This window comes from Peromyscus californicus, unplaced genomic scaffold (assembly GCF_007827085.1).
Source record: "Peromyscus californicus insignis strain IS unplaced genomic scaffold, ASM782708v3 Scaffold_12__1_contigs__length_115047231, whole genome shotgun sequence".
Classification (NCBI taxonomy): domain Eukaryota; kingdom Metazoa; phylum Chordata; class Mammalia; order Rodentia; family Cricetidae; genus Peromyscus; species Peromyscus californicus.
In genome coordinates, this window is record NW_026294413.1 from 87,356,006 (window position 1) to 87,373,018 (window position 17,013).

The following is a 17,013-nucleotide window of genomic DNA, read 5'->3' on the forward strand; positions in this document are numbered from 1 at the left end:
AATCAAACTTTGTTTTTTTTTTCTTTTCGAGGTGAGGATCGAACCCAGGGCCTTGTGCTTGCTAGGCAATCGCTCTACCACTGAGCTAAATTCCCAACCCCAAACTTTGTTTTTTTTTTAAAAAGAAAATCAGAAAACTTTGTAATCAAACACAAACACACACACACACACACACACACACACACACACACACACACACACGGTGAAACAAAGACAGAGCAAGAGGAGAACCCCGCCCCCCCCCCCCCCCACACACACACACACACATGGTGAAACAGAGAGAGCAAGAGGAGACCGCAAACAGACTGCTTTAGATCCTAACTACTGCTAGAGAAAAGGGCAACCACCACAGCTAGTTCCTGCAGTCCACAGCACCCCATGTGGCTGCACCAGGATAGACCGCTGGACAGCAAGGTTTCCCATCAGGGAGGGCGTGGGGTGGGGTGGGGTGGGGTGGCAGTATGAAACCTTGAAGAAAGGTTAAGAGAGTAAGTTCATATTTGTTCTTAATTATAATTTCAAATCAGTGTCATACTTTAACATAAAGTTGAATTCATTTAATTCTAGGAAAATTAAGCTTCAAAGTCAATAAATTAAAAGACATATATTCTTTCAGTATTCTGCCCAGAGACTTGGTTGTGGTCTTCACCACACAAAAGCAGCCCGCTCCCGTAACATCCGGACACCAAAGCGCTGCCACTCTCGCTGGTAAATCCACAGTTCCTGAGTGGTGTCCAGGCACGCCAGTACTGCCCCTCCTTTCCATGCGATCAGCCGGGGATCCATGTCCTGGACAGAAGAAAAAGCCATTTCGGCAAAGGCAGTAACACATAGATACCATTTTCTGCAGGAGGGGTTGGGGGCCCCTGCTCGGTCAATAGCAAACAAATCAGGTTTTACATCTGTGTGAAACAATAGAAAATTGGCTGGTGTACCTCAGCTGTGGAGCATCTGCCTGACATGTACAAGGTTCAATTCCCAGCAGCACCAGCAGTACAGAACACTGAAGTAATGGACATACCCATCTCTGCTCCAGCTGATGAGAATTTCTCAGTTTTTGATACTGAGGATGCCACTCTCCACAAAGAAGCCCTGCAGGCAGGCACATGCACACGAAGTACCAGCAGAGGAAGAACCCCTCCCTCCAAAGAAAACGTGTCACAACACTGCCAGGGGTCCAAACACAGACAGGACCTATTTCTAAACTCCTGGCTTTGTGTTTCTTTCCAAGTAGTTCAAGCCAAAAAGAGGACCTTGAAGATCTCCAGCCCATGGACCAAAACCAGCTCCTTACTATGACCAGAGAGAGAAAAGTGAACAGTTCTGGTCAAGGCAAGAGAGAAGCAACCTCCTGACCCACCTACAATTTCTGTCCCGTAAAAGCCAAGCAGAGCAGGGACCAGAACAGGAAAGCCGGTCTCAATGCCAGGCATGACAGCATACTCTTTAACCCCCAACATCTGGGAGGCAGCAGCAGCAGGATCAGGAATTCAAGGTCTACACAGTGAGTTTGAGTATCTCAAACCAAATCAGGGCTAGAAAGATGGCTCATGGGTTAATAACCACCCTTCCAGAGGATCTGGGTTCGGTTCCCAGCACCTATATGCCAGATCATAACTATCTATAACTTCATTTCCAGATCTGATCTCCTCTTTTGGCCTCTGCAGGCACCATAAACACACATGAGCGCAGACATACATGTAGACAAAACACTTAAACACATAACATAAAATCAATCTTTTTTTTTTTTTTATTGAGGGGAGGGGAGAGGAGGGGAGAGAAGGGGGCAGTGACCGGTTCCCAGAGTGAAGGGAGAGAGGGAGCGAAAGGCAGGAGGGGAGAAAGAAGGGGGGGGAGGAAGGACAGGAGAGAAGAGTGGGGAGAGGAGGAGAGCGAGCCATAAAATCAATCTTAAAGAACAAAACCACCAAACCAAAAGAAATCAAACCCAGTCCAGAACTCCTGCCATATTTGTGACCCTCTGAAAAGTAATCTTTTCATTTCTCCAAGTCCTCAAAACTCCAGTCACAAGCCACCGCCTGCCTCCTTAGATTTCACCTTCGACATGCATTACAATTAGATGTAACCAACACTGCTTTCATTTGAGTACTGTCCAACCTGCAACACGAAACACCGTACCTTAGGCCTTGTGATCACATCCACATTTTCAATAATTCGCCTGAATGAAGGTGGCATCTTGTTGAGAATTCTGTGCTGGAGAAATTCTTGAGCTTTATGGAACATCAACCCGCCTCCCACGACCAGGATAGAGCTGTACATCTTCTTCTTGGTATCATCAGACGCTGAAAAGACAGTGACATTACCACTTACTCACCTACATGGCCAAGCCCCTAGCTGTCACTTAGACAACCTAACAGCCTCAAGGATCTCCCCGCAAATCCACCTTCAACACTGCAGAGGAGACCTGCTGCCTCCCTCCCATCCCACTACTTCTAGAATTAGAACCAAACTTTTCAAGGAGGCCTATGGGGGTCCCTGTGTGGTGTGGAACCTAGACTGCCTCTGGCCTTACCTCGGCTAACCATGCTGGTTTTACAAGCTTCCTCAGCCCAGAACGCCCCCGGCATTTAAATGTCAACCCTCCAATCATCCCTCACATCTCTCATATGACTCAAGAAAGCCTAACTCCTCCAGAGAAGGACAAACTCTCATTACGTGTCTTAAGCAGAAACCCAGCTGGGACGCTACAGTTTAACGCTCGCACGGACCAGAGTTGTGATTTCACGGTCCGTGTGACGGTCTTGGTCATGAGCACTAGACTATATGGCAGTGTACGTGCTATGGGGCCAGGACACAACTGCACTACATTACTGCACTCCCAGCCCCCGCCAAGGCAAGGCTGGAGTGGGCCTGACGGTCTGTGAGAGAAAATGGTGCACTGCACAATCCACGTAACTGCCGCCACCTTAGCTCTGTCTACTGGTCCCCGGGCGTGCTTACAGCAACAGTCTACACTGTGCAGGATGGCCTTGTCAAGGCCCAGGGCTTTTCCTTCAAACAGTGAGATGGCAGTTTTCCTGGACATCAGTGCAGTGAGGGCCTCCTCAGAGTCATTGCCGGCCATCAAACAGTCTCCCTGGGAAGAACCCAAATCCACCTCCTGGGGATGCAGTCTTTCTGGAAGATCCGAGGATTGGCCACGGAGATCCCCTTCAAATCCGATGGGTTTGGATGCAGACTTTCGGTCAGCAGTGGCTTTTGCAGACTGTCAGTCAGTTAAACGAGAAAACAGTAAATGGTCTGAGCACAACAGACCCTGCTGGTGCTCTCCAGGTGGATTCTATTTCCTCAGAACACCACAGGCAAAAGCCACCACAGCACACACACACAACCTATATCCCTGCCCAGGCAGCCTGGGCACACAGGTTAGGATGCTCTGTCCAAGCCAAGGCAGGCTCTGGGCATGTGGGTCGGTTCCAAAACCTTACATCAGAAAGGGAGTTTAAAACAGAAATGTCAATATAGACATACTTTCTCCCACTAAACTGACTTTTCCCTGGAATATTTGAATGGGATTCACAGGCCAATGGCTGTTGTGGAATCCTTATTTTCAGATCCAATCTACTTCCTCTCCTCTAGGACAGAACAAAGATGAACACGTTTTCAACCCCTGGTCTCCATCATGAGCTGCTGATACCAGATCAGCAGTTAAGAACTATAGTTTATGTCTGTAAGCAGACACCAAATTACTGTGCCCCGCCCCCAATAAATAATTCAGCTGTATGCCTACACTAAGACTTTCTATATTAAGTACAGAATAATTAAAACTTTACCAAAAATACTGCTAGATAAATATCCAGAAGTAGATAACGTAAGTAAATAATACGTGCCAAAGGCAAGTATCTTCACTGAATTAATGGAATTCAGAAAACGGATTAGTATCTGCTGAATAAGAAAATTTCTCAGCCAGATTTTGAATCAAGACTTCATTTCGTATGCAGTTCTGAAAACAGTACCAGGTCGGTCTGTGGAAGCTGCATTGAACCCGAGGACCCACTAACTCTGGGTAAAGTCTCCTTTGTGAGGAAAGGTCTCTCTCCCGCCAGAGCTGCTGTGCACCTGCTCTTGCTTGCTCTGTGTGGCCAGCAGGTAATGCTCATCATGCGGATCCTCAGGATCTCCCTGGGACCTGTGTTGCAAAGTCGTCATTTTCTGTCCGACGATCCCAAAGGTTGCTGGGTAAAAGAGCGCCATTGGTGCCTGGGCATACAAAGGAGAGTGCTTAGGGAAGACGCTGTCTCCTAGGAAATGGTGGAGCTTCATTCTTCCCCAGACGAACGCCACCATGCAGATGCTCCATGTCACGTTGAGCAACATCCCTTGTGGGAAAGGGATTGTACAACAGACCAGAAAACTCACCATCCAACCGGATGAATGGCATGACGCCATGTGAGTCTCTCAAGGCAAATGCAAAGTGAGTGCCTTACAATCTGCTTTATGATTTCCTAGCAAGACCAGTGCCCATCTAAAAACCCACCATGTTCTGAATAATTAAAAGAAGAGCCTGGGACTGGAGAGATGGCTCAGTAGTTAAGAGTACTCTTGGCAGAGGACCCAAGTTCAGTTCCCAGCATCGACAGTGGCAGCTCACTTCTACCTGTAACTTGGGCTCCAGAATATCTGATGCCTCTTCTGGACGCTGTGGGCACCTGTGCACACACATGCACTTACCCATACAGATATGCACATATCCACCTAATTAAGATACAATAAAAAAGAAGAGGGGCAGATCTGTTCTAATCTGCATCTTAACAGGGGCCTCGTTGGCTTGGGGACTAACAGAGGCCCCACATATTCACAGTTCTCTCAGCTTTATTTAGCAGGGACGGTTTTCTTTCTATCCATGAACACATACACCTGCCTGGTTACCTGGAGCTTTTCATCTCCTAGTCGAAACTGATAAAGCAGGGCAGGAGAATCTGGGTGCCGAATCTGAAATTCGTGGTCCTGAAGCCCAGAGATGTCCTGATTCCAGGAAAAGACGCTGTCAGTAAGAATGTAAGTAAACGAACGCCTCAAATTATGCATAAGCCTCCCCATTAATTAAAGCCCACACATAAAATGGCTACCCCCCACCTCAGAACCACTTACCATAAATTTTGTAAGAGTTCAACTGTACTTTGCTTCTCTCTTGAATTTCTGAAATCCCTGCCACCTGTCCTTTTTGATTTATTCATTACTGACAGACATCAGTATAAATAAGGACTCAGTAAGAATATGTCCTCAAGAGCTGGGGATATTTACAGTCTTTACGGTTCCCATGTCTTATAAGATTTATAAATATATCACCTGAATAAAGTCTAATACTGAGGCAATTCACACACAGCAATGAATGACTAAATGCTGACAATCCATGATATAAAAGTGCATAGAGCCACATCTAATTCGACATCTGCACCTATCTCCTTACGTGTTATATTCATTTCTCCTCAGCCGTTACTGTCGTCCTCTGGCGCGGTGGCCAGACCCCCATGGGCAGTACCTGCCTAACTCTCCTTACACAGCCCGGGAAAGTCTTCACCGCCCTGACTGTGCCCGAGAGCTTACACAGCTGAAGAGCCTCAACTTCCAGGCTGTGTCAGTGTAGGCGAACAGCACGAGACTGCTAAAGTCCCTTTTAAATCTCTTATATTTTCCCTGGAACCCGAAATAATCAGCAATATTAACCGGTTCCTACCTGATCTAAATGACAAAACGTTTCTTTGAGGTGCTGTAAGAGGAGGCAGTCCATTTTGTTTGTTAGCTGACATTCTCTGTAAGGAAACCCCGCTCGCTGCATGAGCCAGTAGAAACACCGCGACACATCAGAGCCGCCATATGCCAGACAAAGCCTGAAGTTACGAGGAAAGGGGAAGATGGTTAATCTGTCAGTTAAGAAGGTACACAGCATGTTTTGAGAAATACCTATGATAAGGAAAGCAGATATTCAGAACTCTAGAGAATTTAGACCTGAAAAATCTGGTTTGTTTCTCTGAGACTTGCTTAAGAAAGCTTTGCTCTAAGGATGGGATGGACCACACAAAGGACACGGAGCTAACTTACACAGCATACACACACTAGGGCTCTCAGGAACGACTAACACGAATGTAGGTTGAAAAGCTCCCTAAGGGCAAGGTCCTCTGCATCCCTTTAGCCTTGCTGGAACTTAGACCCCAGTCTTGCTGGACTCCCACGCAGACTGCATCTCATAGATGATTTCTGGTCTGTGATGATTTGACCAGACTGTGACAGGACAGCAGTCAGCAAGTGGCACCTCCTGGGAGCCTCACCGTGTGTTCCGATGAGACACCCCATCTTCCACACAGCACACGCTCGTTTTCTGGTCCCCGACATCCACAACACAGCTGCTGCTTAAGCCACTCCCAAACGTGGCACACACGGACTCCTGATGGACCACAATCCCTAAATTACAGAGAGCAGAGTGTCAGCAAATGATGCACAGCAACAGACACCAGGAGACACATGATCGGCTCAGTCAGGAGCGCAGACAGCTCTGGGCAAACACCCAAGGAACACCAGACCATTCAGAACCCACGTTTAAATACAGCAGTGAGCCCCATTAACTTTGTCATGGAAAAAGAACAGTGTAAAGGGGTTTCACTGGAATCCCAGGCATACCTGAAAAGCCCATCTTCATCAGTATCATATGTACTAGCTCTTTTACATGCTGTTTGTTGTAGATGTCAGGGATTAACAAGATGCACCTATAATACTGGAGAAAAAAAAAAAGTGAAAAACAGAAGAGAGTGGGAACACCCATCTAGCCAAGGCCAATCCCACGCTACCCTCGGTGAGGCTTCCCTGCACAGGAGAAGCAGCTATGGCCACAGGCCCTGAGCAAAAGCTCAAACCTCTGTGCTGTCCTGCCTCTTGGCTTCAGGAGGAAACAGGAACAGCTAAATTCCCCTTGACTCCTTAGACTCATTGTGAACTCGTGACATGGGAACCTATGGAGTTAATATGTCTGAGTGAGGTACAAAGAAAAGCCATGAACATGAGCCAACTTGTGGCTTCAGACTAGTATTCAGAGACCAAAGAAACAGGGGAGAGAAATCACTGGAGGGGAATTAAAGAACCCAAAAGCTGAGAATGCTTCCAGGACACTGTATCACATACACTCATCAAGAATCTTACAGTCCGGGCGGTGGTGGCACACGCCTTTAATCCCAGCACTTGGGAGGCAGAGCCAGGTGGATCTCTGTGAGTTCGAGGCCAGCCTGGGCTACCAAGTGAGTTCCAGGACAGGCGCAAAGCTACACAGAGAAACCCTGTCTCGAAAAACCAAAAAAAAAAAAAAAAAATCTTACAGTCAACCCAAAGAACTGGGAATTTCTCCTCACCTTTAAATCTTTCAGTGGGATTTCCAAATACTTTTGTATTGCATGAGACCATATCACTTCAATATCTGCCAGGACAGCTGTCAGGGAGCCCCCAGGGCCTGGGTGGATATTCAACTGACCCCTTCTAATAGGCCAGTGAATATTGTAACAGTCCAGCGGGTTAACGTACAAGGCCTAGGAAAGGAAGAAGCACATCATTAGAAGTGTCTCAAAAGGTTTTCTGGACTCACACTCGAAACTTTGAGGCCAGAAGTTAACATTTTCTGAACACTCTAGATCCTGAGCATGGAGTATCTAACAACCCAGAGGGTCTGTGGAAATATCTGGGCCTCAAAAACAGGATCAAGGAGTGTTAGGAAACAGTAGAGTGGATTGCAGGACGATCAGTTTCTTTCCATTTCTTTCATTGTTAAAGTTGCTTACCTCTTCTCCTACCAAATACTCAGGCTGGTGAGATGTGTTTGTCCATTTGTTTCCAGAACAGTGATCTAGAATGGCAGGTCGCATCTGCTTGTTGTAGGAGCGTGCCTGGGAGGAGAAAGCAGAAAACAAGCTGTCTTTCTGCAGGCAGAGGGCGGTGCAAGAGCCCCCTTGTCTCATCTCAAACACTGACACACGTGGGGAAGTACTAACCGGTCCTCCCCGTCCCTCCACTCCTCTCTTTCTTCTTGGAAATTCTACCTTGTATTTGTATAATGACTTATGGGGCATATGCAAATCCCGCTGTGGCCAGGCGCCATAGCATTTTAGTGAGACACCACACATCCAGTTGCGGATTGGAAGGCTCACAATGGAGCTGAAACCTTCCGATGGCATACCCTCAGGATATGGCACCCGGCTTCACTCGTGTGGTGCTGCTGATGTAAGCAAGCTGCCAGTCACACAACAGTACAGCATGTACAACCACACCCAACGGAGGTCACTGAAATAAGCAAGCAGGCTTCGGTAGACACTACTTATGGATGGGGATGTGTTCCTTCTATTTATACATTTTTAAAAAGTTTAAAAAGGACCAGCCCTGAGGCAGGTTCTTCAGGAGGCGGGACAGAAAAAAGTAGTCACCATAGGAACCGACAGTCCCACACATACTATTGCCCATGAAGACAAGTGGGACAAGACTGTGATATTGGTGATCTTGAAACTATGTGGGCTTGGGAGGGTGTGTGTGCCTTAGTTTTTAACAAAAAGTTTAAAAGTGAAAATAATTTATAATAATAAATAATAATTTACAGAGTATGGATATAAAGAAAGACTTTTTACAGCTCTACAACGTTTTTACTCACACCAATATTTTTAAGTGTTACTATGAAAGAATGCAGTTATAATGCGTGGTGCATCTTCTGCATGCTGAGGTCAGGGCGTGCCCTGTCTGGCAGCTAAGGATGCCCTATGCAGCTGAATGTCCTGGTGGGGTAAGGTCAACATCAAAACGGACACAAAATTCCTTCTGTGGTGCTGACAATGACTTGCACCATTGTGGACAGTGGTGCTGTTGGGAAAACATGTCTCACATACTAAGTAACAGATTAGTTTGGCTGTAGTTCCCAATTTCTAAAATGGTTTAAGTAATCCCTCCTAACTCCCTCAAATCTTAACTCCTGTAGAGTCCTTAGTTTGAGTCCGTGCTTTTTCACGATTTAGTTCTTTGGATATGCATTTTTTTCCAACATATCAAACAAACAAAACCCTTCACCAAAAAGGAAAATTAAACTTAATGTCCGCTGTTTATAAAGTCTATAATAGTAGACGGAAATGTCCTAGGCCTTCACAATTCCTCACTGCTCATTTACTGACTCATCAGGAGTAAATTTCCAGCCACACAAATTCCGTTCATAAGAAGTACCCTTGTGCTGGACCTGTACTCTGGGGTTTTACTGTTTTGGGTTTTTTTTTTTCCTTTTTCAAAGACTTACTTATTTTACATGTATGAGTGTTTACTTTGCATATATGTATGTGTACCCATATACCTGCCTGATATCCTCAGAAGGACAGAAAAGATATCACGTCCCCTGGAACTGGAGTTACAGAGGTTTGTGAGCCACCATGTGGGTGCTGGGAATTGAATGTGAGTCCTCTGCAGGAGCAGTTGGTGCTCTTAACCACAGAACTAACTCTCCAGCCCTACTGTATGTTTTTTTGTTTTTTTGAGACAGGGTTTCTCTGTGTAACAGCTCTGGCTGTCCTGGAACTCCCTTTGTAGACCAAGCTGGCCTTGAACTCACAGAGATCCATCTACTTCTGCCTCCCCAGTGCTGGGATGAAAGGTGTATGCTACCACCACCTGGCCCTGCTCTGTTTTTTTAAATGCTTACATATATGAACATCTTTGTGGTAAAACCAGCAGCAGTATCCAGCACAGTAACATACTATGCACATTTGGAGGCAGGAGCAATAGGCTGTACTGTGAAACCTAGGTGTGTAGAAGATACATTACCTAGTCTTCTGTCACAGACGCCACTGTACGGACAAGAAACTCCTCCCAGGTTATATGACACATCCCCAACTAAATCAATGGAAGTGGAAAAATAATAAACTTGAAGGAAAAGTTCACTGAACCTGTTCTGGTGACACAGGGATTCGTCTTGTACCATTTGACATCTTTTTAGACCATATTGCCTGGTCCACCATTTTAAGGCCATTTTGTCTTTGTTCATTACTTTCGGGTTTCTGGAGAGAAAAATGAAAGATGATCAGTATAAATACTTAGTGAAAAGAGAAAACAACAAGGCATGTTACTAACTTAATCCATCAATGGGTAGATTATCTCTCATCAACAAGTAGTATTTCTTTTTTTTTTTTTTTTTGGATTTTCAAGACAGGGTTTCTCTGTGTAGTTTTTGGTGCCTGTCCTGGATCTCACTCTGTAGACCAGGCTGGCCTTGAACTCACAGAGATCTGCCTGGCTCTGCCTCCTGAGTGCTGGGATTAAAAGCGTGTGCCACCACCGCCTGGCCTTCAAGTAGTATTTCTTTAATTTTTGTTTATACATGATAACCCTAAGAATTCCAGAGCTGGGTGTGATAGTACATGGGCGCATCCAAGTACTGGAGAGGCTGAGACAGGAGGATCTAGAGTTCAAGGCCAGTCTGGACTACAAGGGCAGATACTATTTCAAAAATCAAATAAATAAAATGTCCAAAACAGAACCCTGACCAAAGCCACTATCTGCAAAACCCTATAACATCAGGTGCCTTTTGACTGATATAAAATTTCCAGCACTATTCAAATTAACACCAGTCATGGAGTGCACAGGAAGCAGAGGCTGGCAGATTTCTAGGAATTCAAGGCCAACCTGGTCTATACAGTGAGTACCAAGTAAGCTGGGGCTACATTGTAAGACCCTGTCTCACAAAAACAAAAGAGTATTTCAGAGACTCTTGCCCTTCAAGATGGCTCAGTGGTCAAGAGCACATGCTGCTCTTCCTGAGGACCTGAGTTCGATTCCAAGCACCCACGTCAGGTGGCTTACAACTGTCTGTAACTCCAGTTCCAGGGGATCTTGGACCTCTGTGGGCACTTGCATTCATGTGTACAAACTGCCCCCACACATACTCATAATTAAAATAATTAAAATGAAAATAAATCTCTGAAAATAGAAATCAGAGACTCTCCATACATCTATATAATGCTTATCTTTATGATTCTATAACAGTATCACATTCCTTCATATATTTTAAATAAATCAAGAAGTGTTTCGAGTTACTATAATATTATAAACTATTTTTGTGGGAGGCACCATTCCTTAGGCAGTGAGCCTGAACTGTCCGAGAGCAGAGAGAGTGCTGTGCACAGGCAAGCCTGCATGCAATCTGTTTCTCAGTTGGCTCTCGACTATGGATGTGCCCAGCTGCTTCCCGGCCCTGCCGCCCTGACTTCCCCGCAATGACGGACTGCAACCTGAATTTGTGACCAAAATAAATCCTTTCTCCCTCAGCTGCTTTCATTGGGGTATTTATCACAGCAACAGGAAATGAAACTAACTCCGCCGGAAATGACACTTGCAACCCTGAATGATATTATTTTTAAGAAGCACAGCTCTGAAGATGTTTATTCAAGGTTCACGGGTACGCGTGGGTATCTGAGGCCTCCCGAGGAAAGCGCCCTAGGCTGCCCCCAGCTGCTCCTTTCCGACTCACGTTGAGTCCTTCCCGGAGGAGCCAGCTGTCCTTGTACAGGGGCTGCCCCTGCTGCTTGTGTCTCCGCGCAATGACGTGAGGAATGCTGGCGGGAAGTGTATCTGTGGCGCGGCCGATCCTTAAAGTTGTTGAACCTGGGTGTATGACCACAATAAAGTTGCTCTGGATTTGCTGCAGACAGAAAACAAAAAAAAAAAAACCAGATTGTGAATTTAGTAACACACAGGTAACAGGTTAACGAACCCACAGGTAACACATTATATGATGTTTCCTGTAAAGACCATGTTCTAGTTAGGGTTACTACTGCTGTGATGAAAGATCATGACAAAAGCAATCTGGGGAGAAAAGGGTTTGTTTGGCGGACACTTCCATCCTCTATCACTGTTCGTCATCAGAGGAAGTCAGGGTAGGAACTCAAACAAGGGCAGGAACCTGGAGGCAGGAGCTGACGATGCAGAGGCCATGGAGGGATGCTTCCTGACTTGCTCCTTCTGGCTTGCTTAACCTGTTTTCTTACAGACCCCAGCCCAGGGATGGCCCCACCCACAAGTGGCTGGCTCCTCCTACATCAATCATTAACTAAGAAAATGCTCTATAGCTTGCCTACATCCTGATCTTATAGAGATACTTTCTTAATTGAGGTTCCCTCCTCTCTGATGACTTAAGCTTATGTCAAGTTGATGCGAAATTAACCAGCACAGACCATTAGGCTAAAAAGCATAAAAATAACTTAGTAAAGAGTTGAGAGATATCCCATTACATTGGCTCTTCTGAATGCAAATTCTTTCGTGTTTACTTGCTTACTCACAGTACACACTTCAATAAATTCTTACTTATTTGAATGAAATCCAAATCCTCCAGTGCAAATTAATATATAATTATTGAGCGTTTATATGCCAGAAAATGTGGGTAGAATGGTAGCCAGGACCAAGTCTCTACTATCAGAGAACTTTCTGTTTACTGAGAAATACAAGTAGATAAAGAGAAGAGAGTGGAAAGTGTAACTGAGATATCCGTGAACTGAAGAGGGAAGAGCCCAAGCCTACAGAGTTTGAGGGGGAGAAGCTCCAGGAGGCCTAGGAATTAGCTAATTCAAAGAGCTCCTGGGGTGACTACTGTGATTGGCCAGGTGCCGGGAAGAAATACTGTAAGCATAGGATTACTGCTTCACAATGTTGGAAACTAAGGATTTGTCAACGACTTCAGCATGTGTCTGTCACCTGTGTTTGGGTCACCATGTGTGCGATTCACCTCATCTGGCAAGATCCTGGGGTTAAAAGTCAGAGTCTACAACTCAGTCCTAGTAAGTAAGAAGAGGGAGCGGACAAAAACCGATAATGCAGCACAAATCCAAAAGACCAAGGTGAAAGGTCTGTAATTCTCGCGGGAGAGAATTCAAGCTCTCGTGGGAAAACGTGTGTCCCCAGACTTGTTGAGGTGTGCAAAGTTTCAGCAGAGAGTAAGAGAAGGACAGACTCTGTCAATGCCTTTGAAAGCAGGAGGTCTGGAATGGACAGACAGACGGCTCAATAGTTAAGAGGGAGTGCTGCTCTTGCAGAGAACCAGAGTTTGGCTCCCAGTACCATGTCAGACAGCTCAATACCACTTACTCCAACTTTGGGAATCTGACGCCCTCTTCTGGACTCATGGGTACCTGCACTTACATGTGCACAGGCCCCTCTAACCCCCTGCTGTGGAACAATCTTTGTAAATATGTATTACTCTCATTGGTTAATAAAGGAGCTAACTGGCCTATAGCTGGGCAGGAAGAGATTGGGCAGGACAGCCAGACTAGGAGGACCCTAAGAAGAAGGGCTGAGTCTGAGAAGTCTCGAGGAGACTCCATGAGACTCAGAGTGAGCAGGATGGGAAGTATGTTGGGAAGTACGTAGATGAGGTAAAGGAGCCTTGGGGCAGCACATAACTTAATAGAAATGGCTTAATTTAAGTTATAAGAGCTAGCTAAAAACAAGTGTAAGCTATTGGCCGAGCATTTATAATAATATTAAGTCTCTGTGTGGTTATTTGGGGAGTGGCTGGTGGGTCAGAGTTGATTGGTGGTTTAGATGGAAAACTCCACCTACACACACCCCCCATGCATATAATTTTTAAAAATTTTTTTTCAAGACAGGATTTCTCTGTGTAGCCCTGGCTGTCCTGGAACTCACTCTGTAGACCAGGATGACCCAAACTCACAGAGATCCACCTGCCTCTGCCTCCTGAGTGCTGGGATTAAAGGTGTGCACCACCACACCCGGCCTACTTCTTTTTTTAAGAAAGATCTTCTATTAAAAAGAAAGAAAACAGAATTATCTATCAAGAACCATAGCCCCAGCCCGATTCCTTGGAACCTCCTTTCCCCTGCTCTAGCTGCAGGTCTTCTTTCAAAACATTCCTGTGGCTTACACATACAATAAAGCTTGGAACTGCCTAACTCCAGAACTGCTGTCCTTTCAGGCTATTTAATCCTCTCAACCCAGATTTCTTTTTTTAAAGACAGAGTCTAACTATGTAGCCAGGGCTAGACTAAAATGCACAAGCTCCACTTCCCAAGTCCCAAGTTCTGGGTTTACAGGCATGTGCCACGGCCCAGCTTGAATCCAGACTTTGGCTGATCACAAAGCTCGATGGCTCTGGAGTCTTCATCAGAGCCATTCCTTTTGCCTGCCATGTTCCTTCTCTCAGTGACACCTAACTCTTCCCTCCAGGGATGAATTAAATGTCACCAAGAGAAAGTTGACTGGTCCCCCCATAATCTGATCTTCTAGCCTTCCTCCTTTTCAGGACACTCTACATGACTACTGTCTGTCGTCCCACCAGACAATAAACCTCCAGTGAAGAGAGACACTTCTGTCTTGTTGACTACTCTATGCCAGCACATGGCAGACAGTCATGTATACCGTGAATGGTGTTGGCATCACTGTGCTATGGTGGACATCTGCCCCATTGACTGGGGAAAACAGGTAAGGCTACCCATCAGGGACACCTGGACCTCATCAAACACCTTATGGATTATGAAAATCTAGAGAACACAGTTTCCTGAAGTATAGACAATTATTTTTTAGTAATCACATATTTTAATGTATTAGAAAGGAAACCTAGCAGTACATTCCACACATCATTTCCTGGATATTATTACTTAAGGTAAGACTGAGAAAAGCTGGTAATGTACAGGCACCACAGAGGGTATGGGAAAGTCAAAAGGTGGACACATTCACGGGAGTGTAGAAGGACCAGCCCTAGATTCAGTGATGTGCTATATATATATAAATTTGGCCTGCCACCTGCTCTAATGAAGCTCCTACCTCATCAAGTTCTTGTGAGGATGCCAGAGTTAATCATGTAGCTTGGATGTAAGACTGGTATCATCTAGGGAATGCTAATTGTTCAATCTGAAACCCAACATAAAACCGTAAACTTCGACGTACTTAAAACACTAAGATTTTTTTGTTGTTGTCTTTTTTCCCCCATAACTCAACCGAGTGGCTCTCAAGTGTGAACTCTGTCAAAGAAAATGATGTGTTACAATGCCAAAAGGTTGGACACACCCACGAGGCAAGAGTTAGCATCCCATTCCAAAATTCTCCACTACCGTCAATGAAGAGACTAGGCTATGGGCTTGTGTGGCTACCGAAAGGTCTGCAGTTTTTCTTAATTCTAAACGGCTAGGTCTCCAGTCCTTTACATCCTCTCTAGGCCCAAGTCTCTCAGGTAGTTCTCTTTTCCAGAACCCCTCCATCTACACCTTGCCTAGCTCTCTAACCTCACTCTAAATCTCTAGCCTCTCCCCCACCCCACCCCCACGTCTCAACCTCTGCCTTCTCCCTGGCTAACAGTTCATCCTTGTCAAGGCTGGAGGAAATACATTGTGTCCATTACCTCCCTTGGTCCTCTGAACTAGCTTATCCCACACCACACTCTGCATTTTACAGCGGCCCTACCAGTTAGGTCACTTAACCCATGCCTGGGAGAGGAAGAAGGCTCAGAAAAGGCCCAGAGAAAATCCTGAGCATTTAATCCCCATTTCTTCTGAGAGCTGTGCACTGCCCCGGCCCATTTCCCTGTGGGAATGTGTTTTCTTATCAGTGAATGAGAGTGTGTGCCACGTTACTCTAAATAAATGTTTTGACTTAAACTTGTTCTGTCTTTGACACACAAGCTCTTCATGTCTATCTAAGGAAAGGCTACCTTTTCCCTGCTTTCAAATGGGAAATGAGTTCCACTGTTTGACATTTGCGAACAAAGGAACAGGCCAAAGCTCTAACCATCCCTGAACAAGTATAGGCTGACGTCCCGAGGGCCCGGCCGGTGCTAAACTGTGACATCTTACAGCCCAGAGACCTCCAGGCTGTGCAAGCCCGGCTTCGCGCGCTCAGCCGCCAGGCGTTGCCGTGCGCCGCGCCACTCCGCACCCGGAACCAGGGACTGGCGTTCAGGGGAGGGACCCCGAATCCTTCCGCCTGCGCCCTGTCCCCCAACCCCGCCAGCAGCAGAGGCCCAGGCTAGCCGCGGTCTAACCCAGACCACCACCGCCCGCATCTCACCTCCTGCAGCGACTCGGGCACCAACGCCGGCACGATGGGTCGCTTCACGCCCCGCTGCTCCTTCTCCTTCTCCCCGCCCTTCTCCTTCCCGTTCTCCGCGTCCCCCTTCTCGGCTTGGGTCATCTCTGCCACCGCCGACCACCACCAGCCTCGAGGCTCAGGAACACCGCCCGCACAGCCAGCGGAGGAGAACCATCGCGCAGGCGCAGCTTCCCCAGGTTGCCCACAGTCAAGATGGCCGCCTCTGGCGTCGCTCCTAGAGAATTCTGGGAACTAGGGAATGACAGCGTTGGAGTTTTGATTTTCCATTGTTTTTGGTGATGGTGGGCAGAGAACCCAGGGGCTAATGAAAGGTGAGCATGATCCTTTTACCCGTGAGCTACATCTTCAGTGTAATACTTTTTTTTTTCTTTTTAAATTTTCTTTTAGACAGGATCTCAGTACTTTATCCCTGGCTAGCCTGGCACTTGCCATATAGACCAGGCTAGCTTCCAACTCTGAAATTAAAGGTGTGTGGCATCTCACCTAACCCTAATAAATTTTGAGCTATCGTGTGAGTCTGAGGTTAACTAGTCTCATTTAGACCCCGAAGGTCTTCATTCACAGGCACTATAATACTTCAAGTTCTTACAGTTTGCTGGTCCTGTTCAGCCCGGCCTATTGAGTTATTTGGGACTAGGTCTCTTCTTCCTCTTCCTCCTCCTCTTCTTCTTCTCCTCCTCCTCCTCCTTCTTCTTCTTTTTTTTTTTTTTTTTTTTTTTTTTTTGAGACAGGGTTTCTCTCTGTGTAGCTTTACGCCTTTCCTGGAACTCACTTACTTGGTAGCCCAGACTGGCCTTGAACTCACAAAGATCTGCCTGTCTCTGCCTCCCGAGTGCTGGGATTAAAGGCGTGCAGCACCACCGCCTGGCCTAGGTCTCTTCTTGATACATTCCTTGAGTAACTGCTTTGAATTTCATGACTTTACCCAGG

The 17,013-nt window shown here is 46.2% G+C and overlaps 1 protein-coding gene across 1 annotated transcript; it reads right to left on the bottom strand.

The window, feature by feature from the left end:
• Nucleotides 1–542: 542 nt before the first annotated feature.
• Nucleotides 543–16,250, bottom strand: Actr8 (actin related protein 8). The gene is made up of 13 exons (XM_052733776.1): nt 16,042–16,250; nt 11,498–11,668; nt 9,918–10,028; nt 7,785–7,889; nt 7,362–7,535; nt 6,640–6,733; nt 6,291–6,423; nt 5,699–5,852; nt 4,891–4,986; nt 4,081–4,221; nt 2,962–3,226; nt 2,140–2,303; nt 543–789 (listed from the first exon to the last, which is right to left on the bottom strand). The coding sequence occupies exons 1-13, from the start codon at nt 16,162–16,164 to the stop codon at nt 646–648; spliced, it is 1,875 nt and encodes a 624-aa protein (XP_052589736.1). The 5' UTR covers nt 16,165–16,250; the 3' UTR covers nt 543–645.
• Nucleotides 16,251–17,013: the final 763 nt, after the last annotated feature.

Excerpts from the sequence above, each read along its gene's own strand:
- Actr8 (XM_052733776.1), bottom strand. The coding sequence starts at position 16,164 with ATGACCCAAGCCGAGAAGGGGGACGCGGAGAACGGGAAGGAGAAGGGC. Across the intron at positions 11,669-16,041 it reads TGCCCGAGTCGCTGCAGGAG|CAAATCCAGAGCAACTTTAT; the intron begins GTGAGATGCGGG and ends TTCTGTCTGCAG. Across the intron at positions 3,227-4,080 it reads CACAGAGCAAGCAAGAGCAG|TCTGCAAAAGCCACTGCTGA; the intron begins GTGCACAGCAGC and ends ACTGACTGACAG.